This window comes from Carettochelys insculpta, chromosome 33 (assembly GCF_033958435.1).
Source record: "Carettochelys insculpta isolate YL-2023 chromosome 33, ASM3395843v1, whole genome shotgun sequence".
Classification (NCBI taxonomy): Eukaryota; Metazoa; Chordata; order Testudines; family Carettochelyidae; genus Carettochelys; species Carettochelys insculpta.
Window position 1 is genome coordinate 28,862 of NC_134169.1, and position 14,951 is coordinate 43,812.

General features: G+C 47.7%; 1 protein-coding gene across 1 annotated transcript; it reads left to right on the plus strand.

The window, feature by feature from the left end:
• The first annotated feature begins 943 nt into the window (after positions 1 to 943).
• On the plus strand, positions 944 to 8,184 carry LOC142005135 (uncharacterized). Its single transcript, XM_074982824.1, has 4 exons — positions 944 to 982; positions 1,519 to 1,645; positions 2,195 to 2,308; positions 2,809 to 8,184. The coding sequence occupies exons 1-4, from the start codon at positions 959 to 961 to the stop codon at positions 5,001 to 5,003; spliced, it is 2,460 nt and encodes an 819-aa protein (XP_074838925.1). The 5' UTR covers positions 944 to 958; the 3' UTR covers positions 5,004 to 8,184.
• The last annotated feature ends 6,767 nt before the right edge of the window (positions 8,185 to 14,951 follow it).

Below are 14,951 nucleotides of genomic sequence, written 5' to 3' on the forward strand. Positions count from 1 at the left end.
GTTTCTCTCTTGGGCTTGTCCTGTAGCAGGAGGCTTCGTGGCACACGTCTGGCTCTGTTGATTTGTTTTCTCACTTCCTCAGGTGGGTATTGCAGTCTCAAGAATGCTTGGTGCAGATCCTGTAGGTGTTTGTCTCTGTCGGAGGGGTTGGAGCAAATGCGGTTATAACCAAGCATTCTTGAGACTGCAATACCCACCTGAGGAAGTGAGAAAACAAATCAACAGAGCCAGACGTGTGCCACGAAGCCTCCTGCTACAGGACAAGCCCAAGAGAGAAACCAACAGAACACCACTAGCCATCACCTACAGTCCTCAGCTTCGAAGAAGGTGGCTAGTGTAGACAAGCCCAATGTGGCTGCTTTGGTTCTGCTCTTTTGCCAGTGTTTGGCTCAGAGATGCTGTTCCAGGAGGTCTCAGCGGGACCTGGAGGGGTTCACTTGTGATGGGAGGGGCCTGGCTTGGGAGGTGGTAAACTGAGGCCAGATCAACGCTATGTTGAAAAGTTGATTTAAGATAGGCAATTCCAGCTATGACAGTTGCGTAGCTTTAGTCAGTGCATCACAGATCAGTTTTTCTGGCCATTCCCACATGGGAGGTTGATAGGAGAAACTCCTTCCCTTGATCTCTCTTACGCCTTGCAGCAGTGAGGAGTATCAGGGCTGAAGCTTGATCCCTGACAATTCAATTTAGCACTTTCCCACTGGCCACTACATCCAGGGGTGGAAGATTGACCACGATCAAGTCAATTTTCCGGTAAATATAGATGGGCTCTCACTGTGTCTCCTCCCAGCAGGGAAGAGTCACAGGATCATAGCGTCTGTCTGCAGGAGGAGGACTGGAGGGGTCAGGGTGTGACAGGGACTCAAGCCCCTATTGCCCCTCTCACCCTGACAGGATGAGGAAACACGTCTAGACTTTGCTCCAGAGTCTTCTGTCGTCCAGCAGACCGAGCAGGGAAATGGCTGTGATGGAGCCAGCTCAGGTAGGGGATGGTCAGGGAGCTGCTGGGTGGGGGAGGGAGAGGCAGGGAGGAGACAGGGTGTGAGAAACCTGCTGATTTTCTGCACAGCCCCAGTGGCAGGATGTGACTGTTCTTACACTTACACACACACACACTCTCTCTCTCTCTCTCTCTCTCTCTCTCAAAACAGGACCCAGCCCCCTGGGCAGGGCTGGGAAAAGGGCCCATTCTTCCAGGGCGGTAACCTGAGCCCACCAGCCAGCGGGTACTGTGATACAAAGGGAAGTGTTGGGATTCCTGGCTGTGTCTGAGGCTCAGAGCACTGCTTCCTTTTCCAACCTCTGCCTGGTCGGGGTGTGGCAGAGAGCAAACCCTGCCCTTCTCCCTCTACTGGGAGGGAAAGGGGGACAAGGCGCGATCTCTCTCTCTTATGTATAATCTGCCTACCCGCTGAAGCCTCCTGGCTTCTCTGAATGCGTTGGGGAAGGGATTCTGCTTCTCCAGCCCTCCCAGGGCTTTTTCCCATGACTACTGGTAGGGAACTCTTGTTGTCTCAGGTGCCGGTGACCTTCGAGGAGGTGGCTGTGTATTTCACCCAGGGACAGGGGGCCCTGCTGGACCCTGCTCAGAGAGCCCTCTACAGGGACATCATGCAGGAGAACTATGAGACAGTGACGTCGCTGGGTGAGTCCTGGCCCCCCAGTGACTGGAAACCATGTGGACTGCATCTAACATTTCTCAGGTTTTCTTGGTCTGACAGACTGGGCAGTAATGGGTTCCACCGAGTACAGCTGCCCTGCACGACAGACTTGCCTCTCCAGTCTCTCTCCCATGAGATCAGGGAGTCAAAACGGAAAGGCACTCCCCAAACCCGCTAGATTTCAAGGCGGAGAAGCCATGTATTGTCCTGTCTGTGGTGTGTCTCATTCACACACACAATCCCTGTCCCTCTCCCTCCTTGGGACTCACTCCAGGTGTGGGGAGGGCTCTGGGCACCACAGGTTTAGAAATAGGGAAGGGTTTAACTGCCAAGCTGTGTAAGTGAGACAGAATGCTCATGTGGGTCTCACAATTCCCCTTCTGTCCCCAGATGTCTGTCTCTCCCGAGGCAGCTCCTGTCCTCTTGGGTCCTGCATTCCCCAGCCCAGCACAGGGACAGGAATATCCTCTGTGACAGATGCTCCCTCAGATCTCCCTGCCCCCTGAGGTGGTCTGATTTTGCCCCCCTCACAGGGTTTCCTGTTTCCAAACCGGAGCTGATTGCCCATCTGGAACGAGGAGAAGAGCCGTGGGTGCCGGATCTCCTGGCTGGAGAGGAAACTGGGACCCCAAGAGACACTGGCACAGGTGAGGACTAATACAGAATTCATCTGGGGAATCAGGGAGAAAGTTGAGGATTCAAAAAATTCATAGTAATTGCCCTCAGTTCTTCCTCCTGTCCTGCAGGGCACAGTATAGTCAGCGACTGTTGCTCAGGGCTTGCACCAGTTTTCTTCTTCCTTACAAGCCGTGCACTTGGTGCAGCCACTCAGGAGAGTTTCCAAAGCCACTCAGCTATCAGAGTGCCCCCAGCGTTTTTCATTTCTACTGGTGGTGCATATTAGCACATGTTCAGGTGTACACAAAATTATTCTGCACAAGGATGCCAAAGAGGAGAAGGAACATTGCTTTGCACCCATCCTCTGAGCTGCAGGAGTTTTCTTCCCTGGGAGTGTTTGTGTGGGAAGTGGAGGGACAATCCAATTGCTAAGTCTGAGACACTTCAGTGGGTTGCATTTTCCCTTGGTGCTGTTCCCTTTTCCCCCAGCACAGGGATGCCTGTCTGGACTGAGTCTCTCTCCCTCCAGGTGATGAGCGAGCAAGCGAGAAGCAGGAGGGGAATCAACAGCAGAAAGTTTGGTGGGAATATGAGCCTCAGGGGACCTTTGCAGTACGAGCGGAAGGGAATTTTTCCCTGTGCTTGGAACAGGGAGAAGCCTGGGGAAATTGGCACAGGTGGGAGAGGCTGCTGGGAACGCTCCCAAGGGAGCAAATGAATGAATCTGTTCCATGTGGGGAAGGAGATAAGTATCCCATAGCTCAGCAGACAAACCCCAAAGAAGAGAAACACCATGAACATCTCAGTTATGGGAGAGGATTTGTTTTGAGACCTCAGTTTGTGAGAATTCAGACGAGTACTGGAGAGAAACACATGCAAGGTGTAGCCCATGGGGAAAACCTCAATAGCTACCTAGATCTTAATAGCCATGGAAGAAGCCACATGGCAGAGAAGTCAAATCAATGCCTTGAACGTGGGAGCTATTTCAGTGAGAAGTCAGCACATGAGAGAAGCCACACAGGAGAGAGTCCCCATAAGTGCTCAGAGTGTGGGAAAAGTTTCATACACAGGACAAGCCTCCTTTTACATCAGACAGTTCACACAGGAAAGCAACCCCATAAGTGCTCAGACTGTGGGAAAAGTTACTTACAGAGGTCACACCTCATTTCACATCAGGCAGTCCACACAGGAGAGAGACCCCATAAGTGCTTTGACTGTGGGAAGAGTTTCCTACAGAGAACAAGCCTCATTTTACATCAGGCAATCCACACAGGGAAAAAAACCTACACGTGCTTAGACTGTGGGAAAAGTTATTTATGGAGGTCAAGCCTCATTTCACATCAGGTAGTCCACACAGGAGAAAAACCCCATAAGTGCTCAGACTGTGGGAAAAGTTTCATGCAGAGGACAAGCCTGGTTTCACATCAGGCAGTCCACACAGGAGAAAAACCCCACAAGTGCTTAGACTGTGGGAAAAGTTATATATGGAGGTCACAGCTCATCTCACATCAGAGAGTGCACACAGGAGAGCAGCCCCATAAGTGCTTAGAGTGTGGTAAAAGTTACTTACGGAGGTCACACCTTATCTCACATCAGGCAGTCCACACAGGAGAGCAACCCCACAAGTGCTTAGACTGTGGGAAAAGTTTTGTACAGAAGGCAGGCCTTGTTTTACATCAGGCAATCCACACAGGAGAAAAACCCCATAAGTGCTTAGACTGTGGGAAAAGTTTCCTACAGAGGGCACACCTTGTTTGGCATCAGGCAGTCCACACAGGAGAAAAACGCCATCACTGCTCAGACTGTGGGAAAAGTTACTCACGGAGGTCAGCCTTTGTGTTGCATCAGAAAGTCCACACAGGTGAGAACCCACATAAGTGCTTAGACTGTGGGAAAAGTTTCCTACAGAGGGCACACCTTGTTTTGCATCAGGCAGTCCACACAGGAGAGAGACCCCATCACTGCTCAGACTGTGGGAAAGGTTTCATATATAGGTCAGATCTTAAAAAACATGAGGCAACCCACACAGGAGAGAGACCCCATAAGTGTTTAATCTGTGAAAAAAGTTTCATACGGAGGTCAGCCCTTTTTTCACATCAAAAAATCCACACAGGAGAGAAACCCCATCAGTGCTCAGATTGTGGGAAAAGTTTCCTATGGAAGTCAGCCTTTATTTTACATCAGAAAATCCACACAGAAGAGAGACCCCATAAGTGCTTAGAGTGTGGGAAAAGTTTTAGATGGAGATCAGCCTTTACTTCACATCAAAGAATGCACACAGGAGAGAGACCCCATCAGTGTTCAGCCTGTGGGAAAAGATTCAAGCAGAGGTCGGAGCTTAAAATACATGAGGCAATCCACACAGGAGAGAGACCTCATAAGTGCTTATTCTGTGGAAAAAGTTTTGTACAGAGGTCAGTCCTTTATTCACATCGGGCCATCCACACAGGACAGAGACCTCATAAGTGTTCAGACTGTGGGAAAAGTTTCCTATCAAGGTCAGTCCTTATTTCACATCAGGAAAGCCATTCAAGAGAGAGGCCTCATCAGTGCTTAGGCTGTGGGAAAAGTTTCAAATCAAAGTCAACTCTTTTTTCACATAAGAAAATCCACACTGGAGAGAGACCCCATCAGTGCTTAGACTGTGGGAAAAGTTTTATATGGAGATCTAAACTTGTTCAACATCAGGTAATCCACAGAAAAGAGGCACACATAAATGCTTAGGGTATGGTAAAAGTTTCAAATGGAGGGCTGTCCTTGGTAGACACCAGGCAGTCCACAGAAGAGAGACCCCGTTTGTGCTTAGAGTGTAGAAAAAGTGTCGTATGGAGTTCAGAGGTTCTTAAACATCAAGCAGTCTGCAGGGGAGTCAGACCCCATTAGCAACTGAACTTTGCCAGAAGTTCATATGGAGGACATGCCTTCTCAAGCTCAGTATGGTCACACATGAGATCCCACGAGTGCTTAGACTGGGAAGAGTTTCAAAAAACATATCCCTTGTTTTACATCAGAAACTCACCCTTTTCAGAGACCCTGGAAGTACATGAGCCATAGTATCTGAGGGGTAGCTGAGTTACTCCATCTTCAAAAACAAGAGTTCTGTGGTACCTTATAGACTTACAGGTATTTTGGAGCATAAGTTTTCGTGGGCAAAGACCCGCTTCATCAGACGCATAACTCATGCATCTGGCGAAGTGTGTCTTTGCCCATGAAAGCTTATGCTCCAAAAATCTAAAAACAAAAAAAGCAATCATGTAGCTTTTAAGACTAACAAAATAATTTATTAGGTGATTAGGAAGTAGGCCTGTCCCACAAAAGCTCATCACCTAATAAATTATTTTATTAGTCTTTAAAGTGCTACATCACTGCTTTTTTTTTTTCTTCTGACAGAATGCAGACCAACACGGCTACCTCTCTGTTACTATCCACATTATCTGTTAGTCTATAAGGTGCCACAGGACTCTTGTTGTTTATGGCTAAAGTGCACAGAGATCATGTCATGAAACAAGGGAGAATTCACACAGGGTCTCAACTTTTGTGATGTGGTCAAAAAGGATTATGAAACCGCCAGGCTAACTGAGCCAGATTCAGCCTTTAGAGACACATTGGACAAGTGTGTAAATGGCATATTAAACCATTCCATGTTAGATAGCCTAGAACTTGACATATAAACTTGTGTTAAAAAATTGAAAGAAGGTGATAGTGCTCTTGATTAATCCCAGTGAACTTGTGTACTTAAATTAATCATGATTAAAAATTGATCTTAATGAGTCCCATTGTAAGGTAACAGAATACCAGTTGAAATGTCTTAAATGTCATCTTTATTCCCAGTATTTACACTAAACACAATAAAAGAAATAGTATTTTCTGTTCCCCCTCATACCAGTACTGTAGCGCAATCTGTATGTTTTTAATTTATCCTTTCATGATAGATTATTTTTGTTACACAGGCTCAGTCTGCTCCTCGAAGAGTTTGTTTCTTTGTCTACCTCAGTCAGAATAAAGTTAGTGGATAAAACCAACCTGGGAGGTGTTGCAAGTTCTTTGAAGGACGGGGCTGCTATTCAAAATGGTCTGGACAAACTGAGAAATGGTGTCAAGAAAATAGAATGAAGTTCAGTGACGTCAAAAATGATTAAAGGTCTAGTGAACATGAGTTATGAGTAGTAACAGAGAGGAAGCCGTGCTAGTCTATACACTATCAAAACAAAAAAGCAGTCAAGTAGCACATTAAAGACTAGCAAAATAGTTTATTAGGTGAGCTTTCATGGGACAGACACACTTCTTTGGACCATAGCCAGACCAGAACAGACTCAATATTTAAGGCACAGAGAACCAAAAACAGTAAGCAAGGAGAACAAATCAGAAAAAAATAATCAAGGTGAGCAAATCAGAGAGTGCAGGGGTGTTGGGGGAGGTCAAGAATTAGATTAAGCCAAGTATGCAGACAAGCCCCTATAGTGACTCGGAAAGTTCCCGTCCCGGTTTAAACCATGTGTTAATGTGCCAAATTTGAATATAAAAGCCAGCTCAGCTGTTTCTCTTTGAAGAATGGTGCGAAAGTTCTTTTTCAGTAACACACATACCTTTAGGTCATCAATAGAATGCCCCATTCCATTAAAATGTTGACTAACTGGTTTGTGGATCTGGAGTGTTTTGATGTCTGTTTTGTGCCCATTAACCCTTTGTCTAAGGGAGTTAGAAGTCTGTCCAATATACAAAGCATCTGGGCATTGTTGGCACATGATGGCATATATGATGTTAGTGGAGGAGCATGAGAAAGTGCCTGTGATTCTGAGAGTAACCTGGTTAGGTCCAGTGATGGTAATTCCAGAGAAGATATGTGGACAAAGCTGGCAGCAGGCTTTGTTGCAAGGAAAGGTTCCAGGACTGGTATTCCTGGGGTGCAGACGGTGGCTGTTAGTGAGGATCCTCATAAGGTTGGGAGGTTGTCTGTAGGAGAGAACAGGCATGTCATCCAGGGCCTTCTGGAGTGTGGCATCCTGATTAAGGATAGGTTGTAGGTCTTTAATAATTTGTTGCAGTGGTCTGAGTTGGGGGCTGTAGGTGATGACCAGTGGTGTTCTGTTCTTGGCTATTTTGGGCCGATCTTGGAGTAGCTGGTCTCTGGGTATTCGTCTGGCCCTGTCGATTTGTTTTTTTACTTCTCCTGGTGGGTAATTCAGGCTTATGAATATTTGGTAAAGATTTTGTAGTTTTTGGTCTCTGTCAGTTGGATCAGAGCAAATGTGATTGTGTCTAAGAGCTTGACTGTAAACAATGGATCTAGTTATGTGTGCAGGATGGAAGCTAGAAGGGTGTAGGTAAGTATAGCGATCAGTGGGTTTTTGGTACAGTGTGGTACTGATCAGGCCATCCTTGATTAGTACTGTAGTGTCCAGGAAATGTATCTCTTGCGTGTTGTAATCGAGGCATAAGTTGATGGTGGGGTGGTCTTTAAAATGCTACTGGACTGCTTTTTGTTTTGATGAGCTATGAGGGAAGACTGAAAGAATTGGTCTTGCTTCGTTTGAAAAAGGGAACAGAATAGCTATCAAGTACCTAAAAGGTTGTTACAAGGAGGAGGGAGATACATTATGCTCCTCACCCTTTGAGGCCAGGACAAGGAGCAATCGGCTTAAAATGCAACAAGGGAGATTTAGGTTGGGCATTAGGAAAAACTTCCTAACTCTCAAGGTGGTTAACCACTGGAATAAGTTGCTTAGAGCATGATTATGGAATCTCCATGACGGGTTAGACACACATCTGTTGGGGATAGTCTATGGAAATCTATCAGAGAGGAGCCGTGCTAGTCTGTATCTTCGAGAACAAGAAGTCGTCCTGTGGCACCTTAGGGACTAACAGATATTTTGGAGCAAAGCTTTTGTGGGCAAAGACCCACTTCATGAGACGCAGTGGGTCTTTGCCCCCAAAAGCTTATGCTGCAAAATATCTGTTAGTCTATAAGGTGCCACAGGACTTCTATGGAACTCTATGAACCCTTTCATGTTTTCTGAAACGTTCAGTGTTACTAATGTTAGCTTTGTATCCTTGTCATTTCAATTAATGAGATCCCAGTCCCCCTGGACTATAAATAACATGAATAATTATAAACAACAATCATAATAATTTGTTTATAGCAATACATGAGTCAATAACATTTATTGTAATAAAAATAAATATTAAACTATAAAATAACTTAAATATGGCATAGAAATAACCAGAGTAATTATAACCCATCAAAACAAAAATGCTGTTCTGTTATGGCTATGATCTGAAGAAGAGGCTCTGTCCCGTGGAAGCTCATCACCTAATAAATTATTTTATTAGTCTTTAAAGTGCTACTTGGCTGCTTTTTTTGTTTTGATAGAATACCGACTAACACGGCTTTCACTCTGTCTCTCTATAATCCATCAAGAACAGGAAGAGTCAGGCACTGTGGTGAATTGAAAGAGTCAAACTGAGGTGATCAGCCCCAGCCCCTGCACGATTTTCAGGGCAGAGCTGTGTGTGGCCCACACTGCTAAGGCAAATACTGTCTGTCTGACTGCAGGTGTGTTATGCTAAGTGGGGGTTATCGCTACTTATAGCGGCTTCTCACCAGTAAGCCTGTGTCCTTGAGCCCCAGCTTTCTGTGTGAGGGGCACAAGGGCCTGGCTGTGTTCATTGGGGTGTCCCTCCCAAATGCGGTGTCTCTGTCCATCAGCGTGCACAGGTACGCTTGTGTCCATGTCCATCACTCTGTCCCTACCCCTTGCGGTGCAGACAGTCACTGGCACATGCACATCCCCTGGCATGGCCATATTCACTGGCACAAGCAGGGCCATTCACTTGTGCCGCTTCCATTGCGAGTGCCCATCCCGTCACCGCCTTCTAGGGCCTGCTGCTCCAGAACAGCCTAATGAAGCAGCATCTCACATCGCTGCATAAGACCAGCCAGTCACCCCAACAAGAGGCACCGCTAACACAGCCAAATATGCAGACTGGGTGGAGTTGGCTGGGTCTGAAATTGAACCACAAACATCTCAAAGGCCAAAAGGTTCTCCTCCCCCGCCCGGCAGGATCAATGCAATCTCAGGGAGTGGCGGATTGTAAGGACTGAGGAGCTCGGTAGTCTGCCACATTGGGCCCTTATTGGAAAATTGAGGAACACCATGTCATAGTGACTCATGATGGTCTTTGCCCTTTTACCCACGATGTCTAGAGCTTTTTTCCATCAGCAACAAACCCTCACTAGTTAGGGGGAGGTAAGCCGGTGGGTCAGTATTAATAGTAGAGCTGAGGAAATAATTTGTAATCTTGACAGGCTTCCTGTGCACCAGCTGCAAAAGTAATTCCCCTGGATTGCATCATTCACTGCCCCAGGAGGGCACCAACTGCAGAAGTTTTGACTTTCAGCTTCTGCCTGATACCAGAGTATCTGTCGGCAGTATTGCTGTAACCTTTTCAGGGCCCAGGGTATTCTAGAGATGTGGCGAAGGATGAAATGTTATTGAAAGCTTGTGTCTCTTACCAACAGATGTTGGTCCAGTAGGAATTACCTCACCCACTTTGTCTCTCTTAAATATGTCAGTTTCACCAGCGAATAGCTCCCAGGCTGCAGATCAATCGCATTTGTGCTGCCACCTGCAGAACCATGCGTGGCACACGGTTCAGACTGTGTCTGTGCCTGTAAGAGTGTAGTACGTCATGTCATCTTCCCCCATTGCATTGCCTTCATTCCCCTCCCGTGGAAATCAAAACAGCCATTTTTTTTTTTTTTGGAAGAAAAGAAGGAACAGTTGAGAATCCCAGGTGACAGAAAACCAAACAGGCTGGCTTCAGAAGGTGACTGAACCACGGAAACTGGCTGCTCAGCTGCTCTCCCCCACTGAAAGAACACCTTTGCATTATTCCCATGACACACATGCTAGAATGACTCTGTGCCCTGGGATCACCCAGGTGACTGTGCCATCTCAACTGGTCCCTCGGCTACATTGCCTCCCCTTAAAACCACAAACTGACCAATTAACTCAAATCTCTTGCTTTTATAACTGAATTATCAAAGATTTTACAAAAAGCAGGTGAAACATCATCTCTGAAAAGCGTATGGGAACAGACTAGAGCGTGTGATAGCCACGTTTCCCCCCCACCTCTATACATTGAGGGGTGGGGGCTGCAGATGAGGGACCAGTTGAGCTGGTCCCTTCAGGGGCTTTCTGCTAGCCCCCTGGCACTTGCTGTCCCATACCAAAAATACAGCAAAGACCAAGCTCCCTGACTCATGTTGCCTAATCCATGCTCCCAGGCTTCACGCTGGTGACAGCCAGCCCCTGAAAAGCTTTCCCACATTTGGAGCCTTCACCTAGGGTGCCCATATTTCCCTATGTGACATACAAGGGACCTGCTAACTTGCTTGGAGTTAAGTGAGTTCAATGGCAATCCATGAGACCAATGCAGTACAAACATTCAAAATAACATTAAGTTGACTGAGGCCCCATTTAAACCATATACTGCATTATAACAACAAAAATAAGTAAACCTTCAAAATACACACCTATAAATGAATGGTTATCACACTGTAAAAGTGCCTGTCTTGTCCTAATCTTTCTGTCCCTGGGGGGGAAGGGGGGCTGCTAGTGTGTGAGAGAGAGGTGCAGGAGGCTGGGGAAAAGTGGGCAAGGGCTGGGGTATGTGAGTGAGCCTCTCGAAATCAGAGCTGAGTATGTGTGCAGGAGGGCAGGAGTCAGGGTAGGAGGCTGGAGGTGGGGAGGAGCCCTTGGGCTGGGTGCTGGAACAATGTAAGCCATTTGATATTTTTGCAGCAGTAGAAAGAGAATGAAATTTACTAGGTCAGGTTCCCCCCCGGCCACGACCACTGCTACCCATTTAATTTCACTGGAGTCAGTGGATTTATAACAGATAAACTCTTAGTTTTCAAAGTGGAACAACATATTATTTCATACTTGATACCTTTCAATACCTCAGTGTATTCAATACAGCACAGCATGCCTTCTAATCGCCATACCCACTGTGCCAAGCCCATTGCCAAATGCTCCAATGGGCCAGACCTACATTCTAAGACCCCCATGCTGTAAACAGGGTTTTCAGAGCTTGTAACGTGTAAGTCCCCATGAGCGGTACAGCACTGAACGTGTTGGAAATCATCGAATCATAGACTCCTAGGGCTGGAAGAGACCTCAGGAGGTCATCTAGTCCCACCCCCCCCCCCACGCCCCGCCTGAAGCAGGCTCAACCCCAACTAAATCATTGCAGCCAGGACTTTGTCAAGCCAGGACCCCTTGCCCTGATGCTGCCTCCCACTGAAATCCCCCCTCATGGCTTTAGTCTCTCCCAAACAGTAACCTGACCTCCCATCTAACCACAAGTCCAGCTGCCCCTCTCCACTCCAGAGATACCCAGGCCACATGTTACCTGTTTGTTTCCTAGCTGCTGCTTGTGGGCCACCCCTTCCAAGAAGTGGGGCTGTCCCACAAACGCTTATAACCTAAAAAATAATATTGTTAGTATGCAAGGTGCTACAGGATGGCTTTTTAGTTTTGTGAAGATACAGACTAACACAGCTACCTCTCTGAGACTCTCCCCACCTCTGCAGTCCTGGCCTAGCTAGCTCCCTCATTCCCCAGGACAAGGCCAGAGTAAGATAAAGGCTTCAGCCTAATGGTTCAAATACCCCTCCCAAAGCAAATACTAAAGCTTGATGGAAATCACTTATCTGGAAATCCAACGCTAATTGCAAAGTCAAACAAAGAGAATCAATGATAAAGCCCCCGGCCCTTGTTTTTAATTTACTGTGCACCAAATTGTAAAGTAACACAGGTTTGTTTGTTTTTTTAAACTTATTGGTCAGTGTCCAACAGCTGCAAAATAGAAATTCTGTTGTAAAAAGAATTCTTTCCCTTCTAAACCATTTACACCTGTGCAAAGTGAAACAGCCAAATGCCCTACCCACCCCCCCGCACCTATTTCTCCCATCACCTCAACTTCTTCCATCGCCGCTCAGAGGTGTGGGGGGGGCGGGGGCTGTGGCTCTAGTCTTCGAGGGAAAGCACAGGCAGAAAGAACGACAGGGAGATTAGCCTGCCCAAAGGGTGCGCTTCTGTTGTTTTTATGCAAGATGCAAACTGAAATGCGTGACACCTGCGGAGACTCAACCTGCAGCCCCTGGTGTTTAGAGTGGCAAAGATGAACGGCAGCATTGTGAGGGCTTGGGAAGATCCTCACCATAGGGAGCACCAGCAGGCCTGTAGGGCCTTGCAGCAGGCTGTGATCCTCCCTGACTGAGAGCAGGGCATCATGGAAGCCACGGGCCCACTGGTAGGCTATAATGTCCCTCCTCCCGGTACCTTTACCCTCTTTCAAGATGGCCCTCAGGGGCTCAAAGATGAGGCGGTAATTTCCCCAGTGCTGAAAGGCGAGAGTCACTTTGTTCATGGATCTGCAAAGGTCTTCCAAGAAACTGCACACCTTGGCCTTGGCCCTGAATGCCCTCAGGCCAGGCCCCTCTGCAGGCGCCGCGGCCAAGTGTAGGCAGGTGGGGGGTTGAGTCCCTGCTCTGTGACAAGGGCCGGGGCGGGGCGGGGGGCGCACAGGAGAGCAGCGCTAGATGTGCTGGGAGAGGATGAAACAAAAAACACCTCGGGGGCGGGGGGGTAGTCAGCAGTCCCGGGGTGGTTACAAGAGGATAAGGAAGTGGGAGGAAGGTAGGGACAAAGAGGGGTACAAGCAGGAACACCAGGGACAGGAATGGGGAGGAGTATCATGATTCACCTTCCTTGTCCCCTTCTTCCTGTCTGCTCCTGCTTGAGTCCTGTCCCTCATCCTTCACAGAATGCCTCCAAACCCATGACCACCATCAAACCCCGGCCTGGGTCCTGCTGCCCTTTACTCCAGAGACTTGCCTGTTTGCACTGCCTGTGGCCTACCAAGCGAAGTGCAACCCCCTGCTGCTGTCCCGCACATGGCTGCCCCCTCCACCTCTTCCCTGCCATAGGGCCCTGCTCTCTCCATCCCAATTCTATGACCCGCCAGTACTGTGGGTTCAGGGTGGTGTGGGCGGGGGGGGGACTATTTGAGACACAACCCACTCTGGCACTGTGAGCAGAATGCACAGCACTCACACAGCCTGGCTCTGCCCTTCCACCCCCTGCCTCATTGCCCCGGGGGCTGCTGATAACAGCATGTTCAATCAATCTGCCTAAAATTAATGGTTCTCAATCCTGCTGGAACGGTATAACAAGTGGGGTTCCGCAGAGGTCTGTTCTGGAACCAGTTCTGTTCAATCTCTTCATCAATGATTTAGCTATTGGCATAGAAAGTATGCTTATAAGTTTGCAGATGATACCAAGCTAGGAGGGATTGCAACTGCTTTGGAGGATAGGTTCAAAATTCAAAACGATCTGGACAAATTGGAGAAATGGTCTGAGGTAAACAGGATGACGTTTAATAAAGACAACTGCAAAGTGCTCCACTTGGGAAGGAACAATCAGTTTCACACATACAGAATGGGAAGCGGCTGTCTAGGAAGGAGTATAGCACAAAGGGATCTAGGGGTTATAGTGGACCACAAGTTAAATACGAGTCAATAGTGTGCTGTTGCAACAAAGCAAACATGACTCTGGGATGCATTAACAAGTGTGTTGTGAACAAGACAGAAGAAGTCATTCTTCCTCTCTACTCTGCGCTGGTTAGACCTCAGTTGGAGTACTGTGTCCAGTTCTGGGCACCACATTTCAAGAAAGAGGTGGAGAAATTGAAAAGAGTCCAGAAAAGACCAACAAGAATTATCAAAGTTCTCGAGAACATGACCTATGAAGAAGGCTGAAAGCATTGGGCTTGTTTAGTTTGGAAAAAAGAAGGTTAAGAGAGGACATGGTAACGGTTTTCAGGTATCTAAAAGGGAGTCATAAGGAGGAAGGAGAAAACTTGTACTTGGCCTCTGAGGATAGACCAAGAGGCAATGGACTTAAACGGCAGCAAGGGAGGTTTAGGTTGGACATTAGGAAACAGTTCCTAACCATCAAGGTGGTCAAAAACTGGAAAAAATTGCCTAGGGAGGTTGTGGAATCTCCATCTCTGGAGATATTTAAGAACAGGTTAGAGAAATGTCTATCGGGGATGGTCTAGACAGTACTTGGTCCTGCCATGAGGGCAGGAGGCTGGACTCGATGACCTCTCAAGGTCCCTTCCAGGCCTAGCATTCTATGGTTCTACGCAGGACAGGCAGGCATGCGGGGAATCCCACGACTGGGGCTGTCTGTCCTGAATAAGTTTTCCAAAATTCTGGCAACCCTATGAAAGAACAAAGCTTAGAGTCTTTGTTCTACCCTTCTTGCAGGGTCCCCAGGGCAAATAAGCAGGACTGTTATTAAGAGGGTGGAAAATGTTCAGGGGTAAGCACTCTTTTAAGAAGGCTCCCACAGAAGAGCCCAAGCTATTGACAGTCTGCAAATTGCCAGTGGCGCTGAGCGGCCTCTGGTGTTCCCATGTGCAGGCAGCCTGAGACCAGAGCTAACCATGAGTGAGTGGGGGGGTGACACGGGTGGGGTGGGGGAGCAGCTCAGCCATGCAAAGGGGCTGCCGGGGACAAGACTTGAGCCCTGCAGGGCAGAGGGTCAGTGTAGCAGTGACATCACAAGGGTGTTGTGCAACTCCTCAGCTGATTGGTGAAAG